The sequence below is a fragment of the Chrysochloris asiatica genome, unplaced genomic scaffold (assembly GCF_000296735.1).
Source record: "Chrysochloris asiatica unplaced genomic scaffold, ChrAsi1.0 scaffold00054, whole genome shotgun sequence".
Classification (NCBI taxonomy): Eukaryota; Metazoa; Chordata; class Mammalia; order Afrosoricida; family Chrysochloridae; genus Chrysochloris; species Chrysochloris asiatica.
The window spans coordinates 12,879,099-12,890,412 of NW_006408572.1; the positions used below are offsets into that span (position 1 = coordinate 12,879,099).

Consider the following 11,314-nt stretch of genomic DNA (forward strand, 5'->3'; position numbering starts at 1 on the left):
AAAAAAAAAAAAGATGAAATTTGTCTTTTCTAAAAGTTGATTAAATAAATTCTACAGCCAGAGTGCAGATAATTTTGTACTCACCCTGGTATATTCCTTTTCTCTTCCCTGAAGATAATTATTATGCTGAGCTCTAACTATAGTGTAGTTTAGTCTGTCTTCTGTTCTACCATTTTCTGCCTAAAATTATATTTGCGATATTCATCCTTGTTGTAGCTAGCTGTAGTTTGTTTCTTCTCATTGCTACAGAGTGTGTCATTGTGTGACTATACCATTTTGTTGTTGTGAAGTGCCGTTGAGTCGGTTCCTACCCATAGCGACCCTATATAGGGTGTCCAAGGAGCAGCTGGTGAGCTTGAACCATCAACCTTGCAGTTCAAATGGCTTTGCATTTTATCTACTCTATATTGACAGATATCTGGGCTATTTCCATAGTCTTTTTGTACATACACATGTGCGTTTTGCTCCTTTTAAAATACTTGTAATTATGAATTGCATGAAGGTCTACAGAGCAAATCAGTTTTCCATGGAACATTCCATACGTATATACTTTTTCATTTTATTAAGGGCAATCTCCATGATGTAGCATCATATTGACTTCCTGTGTTTCCCGTTTCCATTCATCCTTCTTTCCCAGCCCTTCTGAACTTGGTCCCTGGGTAAATGCTGTCCTTTTGATCTCAAACGGTGGATTATTGTAAGGTATACGTACCTCCCGAGTGTTACTGCTCAGTCTGTGGTTTGACTGAAAACTGAGCCATGGGGGAAGTTCATTGCGAGACCTGAAAGGGGATTAAGGGCCATGTCTCAGGGTTCCACCAGTCTCTATCTGACCAGTAAGTCTGGTCATTCTTATGATTTTGATTTCTGTTTCGCAGTTTCTCCCATTTACCCAGGACTTTCTCATGTGATTCCTTTCAGAGCAGTTGGTAATGGTAGCCAGGCACCATCTGGTACTTTTGGTCTCAAGGTCATGGAGGTTGATGTTCATGTGATCCATTAGTCCACTGGATTAATGGTTCAAAGTGTCTTTGAGTGTCTTTACTCTTCTTTGCTTTAGACGAGGAGACTGATAGTTGTATCTTAGATGGTAGCCCATGAGTTTTTAAAATCTATCGCTAATCATGAAAGAAGGATGTAGAACATTCCTTTGTAGACTGTGTTATGCCACATGATCTTGGTGTTCCCTGAGGCTATGGTCCTAAGTCCCTAGGGCCAGTAATTCATTCCCTCAAGGTGTTAGATTATGTCTAAGAAGTTTTCCTAAGTTTTATAGGTATGTTTCTATTGGTTTTTACTTAGGAGTGGAACTGCTAGGTCAAAGGACATGTATGTTCAAGTTTAGTAGATAATGACAGTTTTACAAGTGGTCTTTACCAGTTTACATTCCTACCAGCACATGAATGATCCCAGTGCTCAACATCCTTGTTGTTGTTGTCAGGTGCCATCGAGTCAGAACCAACTCATAGCGACCCCATGCACAGCAGACGAAACAATGTCCGATCCTGGGCCAACCTCACTACTGTTGCCACACTTAATGCCATCAATGATGCCACCTGGCTGATCCATCTCGTTGGGGGTCTTCCTCTTTGTCTCTGACCCTCCATCTTACCCAGCATTACATCCTTCTCCAGCGACTGTTCCCTCCTGACAACATGTCCAAAGTATGAGAGACAAAGTTTAGCCATCTTGGCCTCCAAGGAGCACTCTGGCTGCACTTTTTCCAAAACAGATCTATTGGTTCTTTTGGCAGTCCATGGCACTTTTACTATTCTCCTCCAACACCACAATTCAAAGGCATCACTTCTACTACCTTCCTTATTCACTGTCCAGCTTTCACATCCATATGAGGTTATTGAAAATACCATGGCTTGGGTCAGGCACACCGTACCCCTCCCTTAATACTGTATTATTGTTGTTTTTAACTGTAGCCTTACAGAGGAATCACCTTGTGATTTTAATGTGCAGTTCTCTGATGACTTATGTGCTGTATCTTTTCATATATTTCTTGGATGTTTAAATGCCTTTTGTCAAGTGCTTATTCAAGTCTACCATTTTTCTACTGAGTTGTTCTTATTATTTTGTAGGAATTTTATACATATTCTTAACACAAAGCCTTTGTCATTTATCTGTTTTGCAAATGTCTGTCTTTTCCTACTCATTAGTGATATCTTTTGAGGAACTGAAGTCATTGATTAATAAGACAATGTTGAAATGGATCTTTTCCTAGTAATATCTGTGTCCCACTTAAGAAAATGTTCCCTCTCCAAAGTCCTATAGATAGATATTCACTTAAGTTACCCTCTAGAAGTTTTGTGTTGCCTTTCACATAAACCCAACCTGTAACTGGTTTTTATGACCGTCATGAGGGTAAGAGATGTTTCGCCTTTTCCATATGGGTATTCAACTAGCCCAGCACCATTTACTGAAAAGACTGTCTTCTTTGCTACTCTGAAATGCCACCTTTGATAGTAGTCAAGATTTACATATGTTTACATTTCACATTTCTATCCTCTTCTCTGTCTCATCAATTTGTCTAATCTTTTGCTAGGATGGGTTTTTATCTGTTTCTAGGCTCTTCTCTGTTCCATTAATTTATCATTTTGCTAGTATAGATTTATCCTGAGTTTCCTCATAATGTTTGATAATTACATATATATGTTGACTTTTAGCACAGAGACATTTCTAGCTAGCTGATATTTTTTGTGCAATTATAAATGGTATATTTTTGTTGTTATATTGTAACCATTATTAATTGACAGCTATGTAGTTGATTTTTGCATATTGACCTAGTATCATACTAAACTCACTTATTAATTCTCAGAATTCACTTTTAGATTTCCCATATATGCAATGATGTCATTCATGAATTTTATTTCTTCCTTCTTAATTCTTGTGCCCTTCATTTCTTTTTCTTGTCTTATTATACCGGCTAGTGTAATAGCTGAGGAGCCCTAGTGGTACATTGATTAAAACACTCAACTGTGAACCAATAAGTTAGCAGTTTGAACCCACTAGTGGCTCCAAGGAAAAATAACGATGTAGCTATCTGATTTTACAAGGAGTTCAACCTTGGAAACCCTATGGGGCAGTTCTGCAATGCCCTGTAGGGTCGCTATGAGTCAGAATTGACTCCACAGCAATGGGTTTGGGTTGGTTTTAGGACAATAGCTAGGGCATTGCTTAACAGAGGAGATTCCTGGTTCCTGGAGACCTTGTGGTTCGCAGCCTGATTTGTAACCACTACACTACCAGAGCTCCTTAACCACTGTTGGTAGGGCTACAAAATGAAACAACCTACATAGAGGGGAATTTGAGGGTATCTAGCAAAATTAACTATGCAATTACATTTGACCTGTATTTCCACTTCTAGGAACCCATTCCCAAAGACACACTGGCAAAAATATGTTAGCTATATGTCGAAGGCTATTATATTAATTACAGCACTGTATTTTCAATAGCAAAACATCAGATACAATGTAAGCAGTAAAGGACTGGTGGAATAATCTGTGGAGCTGTCAGAGAAATAAAGGTCGTCTCTATAGACTAAAGGGAGAAAGATGAGGCTTTCTACTCCCGTAAGGATTTACACCCTTGGAAACCCTGTACAGGGTCGCTATGGGTCGGAACCGACTCGATGGCACTTAACAACAACAACAACTATAGACTAAAAGGAGCCCTTGTGGTGCAGTGGTTAAAGCACTCATCTACTAACCAACAGGTCAGCTCCACCGAAGAAATGTGACTATGTGCTTCTGTGAAATACAGAAGGCATTCAGACTTTGCCCTAGAGGGTTGCTATGTGTTGGAATGGACTTAACAGCAAGGTTTTATTTTTATGATTTATGGTGTTAATGAGGCAAGATTAGTGTAGGGCATGACTCAAGTCCCCCCTTTACTCAAGCGGCATCTTAAGTTACACTCTTACTCTGGTTAAGGGGAGTGTCCTTGAGGATATGGCCATATCCTATCTATATATACAGATAGGCACTCTGGCAAGGCTTGCCTTATGCCGGATCCTGCATCTGGCTTATCACCATCTGACCTTTGGTTCTTGGGACATAAGCTAGCAGCCTGTGATTCTGGGTTGAGTCGGATTCACCAGCTTCTGAAGCCTGTGAGCCAGTAAGTAGCCTGCTGACTGACCTGTCGAGTTGGAAACTCACCAACTTCTGCACCCCATGAGCCAACAGCCTCCCATCTGACCTGCTGATTGTGGCTCTGTCAGCCCGTACGGGCATGGGAGTCCGTAGATGCCTGACTCATGGGTTTGGGACTTAGCAGTCTCCACAACCACATGACCATTGCCTTGCGATTCATGTCTAGGTATATACCTCATTGGATTTACTTCTCTAGAGAACCCTGCCTAAGACAATATTTTATGTAATTTTAAAAAATTTAACATTTAAAAATATAGTTATCCCTAGAAATTAAATGTAAATGAAATAAATGAACTTAACAATGCATTCAGTTAGTGGCAAAGCACACAGTGTAACCATCCCAAGTGATTTGAGATACAACTTAAATTAGATATACCCTAAGAACAAAGGCGCTGTGGTAGCACAGTGGTTATGAATCGGGCTGCTAACCTCAAGGTCAGCAGTTCGAAACTACCAGCGGTTCTGTGGGAGAAAGATGAGGTGTTCTGCTCCCGTAAAGATTTACAGCCTCGGAAACCCCGTACAGGGTCGCTATGAGTCAGAACCGACTCCACGGCACATAACAACAACAACAAGAACAAAAGCAAACAACGAAAAGCCTGTTTTGGGTAATTGTACTGTTATCCTAAGATTATGTTTGTATTGCGGGATAAATGAGTTGAGGTCACTGAGACTTGAGGTTTTTGGTACGATGGTTAAATGGAAACCAATATTCAAGACCAGGCAGTGTTTTGTTCTGTTGTGCATGGTTGCCATGAGTCGCTACCGATTTGATGGCACCCAACAATAATGGTATTTGAGAATTTGAAGTGTTAAGATCAGTATAAACTAATAAGACATTTTATTTTTATATACAAACACACACACACACACACACACATATAGGATGCATATATTGATGTTGTTCTTGTTAGGTGCTGTTGAGTCAGTTCCAACTCATAGTGACCCTGTATAGGGTTTCCAAGGAGTGGCTGGTGAGTTTGAACTGCCAACCTTGCGGTCCAATGCATTATCCTGCAGTACCACACCAGGACTCAGTATAGATTGATAAATATATGCATATATGGAGTCCTGGTGTGACGCTGTAAAATTGGCAGTTCTAATGCATCAACAACTCCTATACAGGGTTGCTATGAGTTGGGACCAACTAGACAGTTCTTAGTAACAACAAATATGCATATATGTTTGTGATATACACATTCACATATATATTCCTTTATCTGTTAATTCCATTCTTCCATGAACTTTTTGAAGGCCCCTCATATGTGTGTGTGGTTGATTCAGTATCTAAGGCATGATTTTATAATAGTACTATTTTCAGTAGCATCATATGCATGTGAAAGTTGGACAGTGAATAAGAAAGACAGTAGAAGAACTGATGCATTTGAGTTATGGTGTTGGAGGAGAATAGTAAAGGTTCCATGGACTTCCAGAACAAACAAACCTGTGTTGAAAGAAGTCCAGCCAGAATGCTCCTTAGAAGCCAGGATGGCCAAGCTTCATCACTCATACTAAGGACATATTATCAGGAGAGACCAGTCCCTGGAGAAGGCCATCATGCTTGGTAAAGTAGAGGGACAGCAAAAAAGAGAGAGACCGCAACGAGATGGGTCAGCACAGTGGCAGCAACAATGGGCTCAAGCAAGCAGCCATTGTGAGGTTGGCGCAGGACTGGGCAATGGGACATTCTGTTGTACGTAGGGCCGCTATGAATCAAACCCACTCAATGGCACTTAACAGCAACTAAAACAGACGAAAGGTGGTTACTTTTGGAAGATGTCCAAGCAAGAAACAACTCATTTATTTTGAAAACTGGTAAATAAAGGGAAATAAGCAAAATTTTATCCTGCCTTTTCTTTTATGATCTGAGTAGCCGTACACACACACACACACACACACACACACACAAATTCAATGATAAGGGAAGTGTCTCCTTATAGAAGTTTCCCAGCTAATAAACAAAGAACTAATGATGGGATTAGATTATCACCGTCTTGCAATCTAAACAAATGAATGGATTTAGGCAATGATCATAAAAAACTGCTAACATTATAGTAAACCAACCAGGTGTTAATGCACATCAAGGTGGAAGTCCATAACATTATCCAAGAAGGACTCTTGCCTAATAATAATAATATAATAAAACAGAATCTTAGTAAGTCTCTAGCTTTAACCACCAATTTACAGGACATACAAGAGTAAGTAAAATAGTATTGCTACTAGCGTTCCAGTTCATCCATGCACGGATTTATTCCAAGTAAAACGTGTTTAAACATGTCTCTGCAATCAGTGGATGGCTGCAGAAATATTCTCTTAGCAATAGACTCATCTTTATTTTGTTAGGGTATCTTTTAAAAAAAGGTCCAAACAAAACAGTGATTTCTGAAGGGATGTACTGGGCCAGTACAATTCAAGGCAGGTCAACTCAAAAGGTTAAGGCAACTGGTGTCTGGTGTTCCAAAGGAATAATCTTGATAGTTTCTCAAAAGACACAGAACAATTCCAGGGCTTCTGAGGAAGCAGCTTTAAGAACATTGAAAACTTCATTGGTGAGAAAAAGACCAGCAAAGTTACACCAAGGATTTCTTTTTCCATCACAGCAGTGCACCCTTGTTCACTTGTCAAGAGTAGCAAAAGCTGTCCTATGGAATTTCTTTGGGAAATCTTACCCTACAGTCCTGCCCATGCCCCTTCAGACTTCTCTTTGTCCCTCAAACTCAAACAACATTTAAAAGGAACATGATTTCAGTCCCTTGAGGATGCCCCAAAACTGCCATTTTGACATGGTGTAAATCAGAGAGCACAGATTACACAGATAGATGCACTACCTTAACAAATGTGCACACCTAAATGGAACTGTATCTAGAAACAACACCTTCACATTTTTATATTTTTGTTTACTAATGGTGTCTCTGTGTTTTTCTAGCAATAATTTGCTTTTGAACATAAGAGTATCTAAAGTGAATGGGAGAAATTAAGTAGAAGAACTAATCCAAAAATGTCAAAGGACATCTTGAGAAGAAGTGTTGACATGAAATGTGCAAAGAACTGGATTTAGAAAATAAAAAGGGATGAACGTGCTTAGCATTTTTAAAGCTAAGAGGACTGAAGGAAAACTTAAAACATTGACTTGCAATACTTAAGGATTCTATGGGCAAAATGTTGAAAGATGCAGGAAACATCAAAAGAAGATGTAAATAACACACAGAGTCCCTGTACCAAAAAGTATTAGTCAATGTTCAACCTTTTCAGGGGGCATATAATCAAGAACCAAAGGTATTAAAGGAAGAAGTCCAAACTGCACTGATGGCATTAGCAAAAAACAAGGCTCCAGGAATTGATGGAATAGCAACTGAAATGTTTCAAGGAACTGACGCAGAGTTGGAAGCACTCACTAGTCTATGCCAAGAAATTTGGAAGACTGCTCTTGGACAATTGACTAGAAGAGACAGATCGATAATTATGGACATTCCAAAGGTGACCCATAGGAGCACTACATAACCACTGGTAGTGGTTATGAGTCGGACTGCTAATCTCAAGGTCAGCAGTTTGAAACTACCAGCTGTTCCACAGGAAAAAGATGAGGCTTTCTGCTCCCATAAAGATTTACAGCCTCAGAAACCCTATACAGGATCGCTATGAGTTGGAACCAACTCCAGGGCACACAACCACCAACAACAGAATGTGAAAATTATTGAACAATATTGCTTATATCAGATAGTATGGTGGCTCCATGGGCTAAGCACAGGACTTCAAACTACTGCATTGGCAGTTCGAGCCCACCAGCTGCTTCTTGGGTGAAAGATAAAGCTTTCTGCTCCCACAAAAGATTTAAAGCCCTGGAAACCCTATACAGGGTTGTTAGAAGTTGAAACCGACTCCATGGCACTTAACAATTGTTAATATCACATGCAAGTAAAATTTTTCTGAAGACAATTTAAAAATTGTTGTACATCGACAGGAAGCTGCTACAAATTCAAGCTGGATTCAGAAGAGGACACGAAAAGAAGGATATCGCTGTTGACATCAGCAGCGAAACATCTTTACTTGTGTTTTGTTGACTAGACAAAGGCATTTGACTGCGTGGATCATAACAAACTACGGATAACATTGCAACGAATGGTAGTCCAGAACACTTAATTGTGCTCCTGTAGAGCCTGCATGTAGAGTAAGAGGCAGTTGTACTAATAGAACAAGGGGAGATTGAATGGTTTAAAACCAGGAAAGGTTGGATCCGTTCATTGTACTTATTCATTCTGTAAACTGAGCAAATAATCCAAGAAACTGGACTATATGGAAAACAATGTGGCATCAAGATTGGAGGAAAGTTCGTTAACAACCTGCAGTATGCAGACAACAACCTTTACTGGCTGAAATCGAAGAGGACTTGAAGCACTTGCTGATGAAGATCAAAGAACATAGATTTCAGTATGGATTACAACTCAATATAAAGAAAGCAAAAAGACCAGTAAACATTATGTTAAAGTGAAGAAAGGACTTAAGTTGTCAACGATTTCATTTCACTTTGATCCACAATCAATGCTCATGGAAACAGCAGTCAAGAAATCAAATGATGTGTTGTATTGGGCAAATGTGCTTACAAAAGTCCACCTTAAAGTGTTCAAGAGCAAAGATATCACATTGAGACTAAGGTGTGTCTGGCCTAAACCATGGTATTTTCAGGTGCTTCCTATGTATATGAAACCTGAACAATGAATAAGGAAGACTGGAGAAGAATTGATGGAATTGAATTATGATTTGGGCAAGGAATATTGAAAGTCTCATGTAGTGCCAGAAGAACAAACAAATTTGTCTTGGAAGAAGTACAACCAGAATTCTCCTTAGAGGAAAAGATGGTGAGACTTTGTCTCACGTACTTTGGAGATGTTACCAGGAGGGACCAGTAACTGGAAAGGGATGTCATGCTTGTTAAAGTTGAAGGTCAGGGAAAAAGAGTTAGACCCCCAATGAGATGGACTGACATAGTACCAGCAACAGTGGGCTCAAACATATCAACAATCGTAGGGATGATTCAGGACTGGGCAGTGTTTCACTGTGTTGTGCACAGGGTAGCTGTGAGTCAGAGCCGACTTGACAGCACTTAACAAAAATAACAAATTTTGGAATTTTCCATTTTCGCAGACAATTCAAGATTCTTAGAACACTTTAACTCCATTTATCCCTTTCTAACTTAGCTGCTACTGTCGTCAACTATTTTAATTTGATATATTTATAAACCTCAAAATTATTATCGTTCTATAAGTTAACATCCATTTATAATGAGCCACACTTTTCTGTTTCCTTTGCTCTTTTCTTTCTGAAATGGGTTTCATTCTCCTTGAAGAACACTCCTTGGGAGATAGCTCCCTATGACTATACCAGGCCACGAGGGAAACGATGATATTTATGAAAGTATCAGTGATTATGAAAATTAGATTCAACTATTCTTCACATTCTAGAGAGAGAAAAAATTTATTTAAAAAGATTCTTGTTTTTCATTTGTATGTCCACTTTTTCACTTTACCCATCTGATTCTACCAACTTTGAGGACATTTAATTTTTATCAATGAGTTGAAGACTTACCTTGATGAACTATGGCATAGGCTCATCCAGGCAGCTATAATCAGCAGACCAAGCAGCTCCCTGAGAAACACCATACATTTTATATTTGTAAGTATCTGCCTGTGAGAGACACATCATCATATTCTATCCATGTCCACTTAATTCCATTGTCTGTTTGGATGATTTCCTCTTACATATAAATCATCTACAGACTGTTTTCAAGTCTGACCATGAGACACAAATTACTTTATTCAGACCATTTAAAACCTTACATGAATATAAATTTCATCTTATGAGACAGATATGAGATATATGAATGTTTCCTAGCTTAGAAGCAGGGGGAGAAAAAAACATCTCACAGATAAATCACTCCTGGTCACTGGGAGAAATAGTATACCCAAGCAGCAATTCTAAATTTGAATAGTCATTATTTTTGACATTTTTTAGGTGGTTCAGTATTAAGATAAGGTCAAATCAATAAATAACCCGAGCACCTATTGCAGACGGTTAGGTCACTGCCTAGTAGGGAAGAATGATTTGTAGAATAAGTCAGTAATTTGGAGGTGAGTATCCTGGCAAGCAAGGAGCTCTGGTAGCGTAGTGGTTATGAATTGGGCTGCTAATCTCACGGTCATCAGTTTGAAACTACCAGCTGTTCCGTGTGAGAAAGATGAGGCTTTCTGCTCCCGTAAAGATTTACAGCCTCAGAAACTCTGTACAGGGTTGCTATAAATCAGAACCGACTCCACGGCACATAACAACAACAATAATCCTGGCAAGCATGGTGACTGAAAACCACAAAGTTGGTAATTTGAGCCCACCAGCTTCTGCATGGGAGAAAGATAAGCTCTTACAAAGATTTACAGCCTCAGAAACCCTATAGTGTTGCTATGAGTTGAAACTGACTCGACGGCACTTAACAACAACATACACTTCTATAAATATATGTGTCATGAGCACATATCTTTTAGCTAGAGTTAACAATCCTTATATTCAGCCATACTACCAGTGGAAGCCCCACACTGAGTTGACCACAATGCTTGAGATTCTGGCTTGAGGTGATTCACTCATTGGGTTTATATTTCCATCTTCAGAACTAACCTGATTTGCCCTCTAGTTATACAAAGATCTGGACCTAAATGAAATAGCACCTCTTCAGTGATACTTTCCTTTTAGATCTTCAAATCTAAGTTGTTGGCAGACGTTAGCAATAGAATAGAAGAGAAAAGGAAAGAAAGGGAACTGTCAGGCTAGGGAAGATGCAAAGGAAGAGCCCGGAGGAGGCAAGAGATGAGAAAATAAGAACAAATGGTCACAACAAAGGGAGGTGATGGCATAATCAATGACAAAGCAAGGCTGACAGAGGCTGAGGTGGACTTACAAGTAAAAGTATGCTGACCTCCGAGGTGGCTGATCACATTGATGAGACTCTGGCTGGAACCAGAACTGAATCAGAATACTGACAGCGTTCTTATTCGATTGGATTGGATATTACTCTATTGTGCCCTTGCTAAGCCACAAGGTGGCCAAGGTCTGATTACATGATCGTAATATAATATAACAAGTAATATCTGTTATTGCCTGTGGTAGTC

The 11,314-nt window shown here is 39.4% G+C and overlaps 1 protein-coding gene across 1 annotated transcript in view; it reads right to left on the reverse strand.

Annotated features, from left to right (window-relative positions):
• Positions 1 to 11,314, reverse strand: part of TMEM220 (transmembrane protein 220) — a 22,468-nt gene that overhangs the window by 1,340 nt on the left and 9,814 nt on the right. Inside the window, exon 5 of the mRNA XM_006863431.1 lies at positions 9,744 to 9,803. Within this exon, the coding sequence (XP_006863493.1) occupies positions 9,744 to 9,803 (60 nt within the window). The remainder of the gene's footprint in view (positions 1 to 9,743; positions 9,804 to 11,314) is intronic.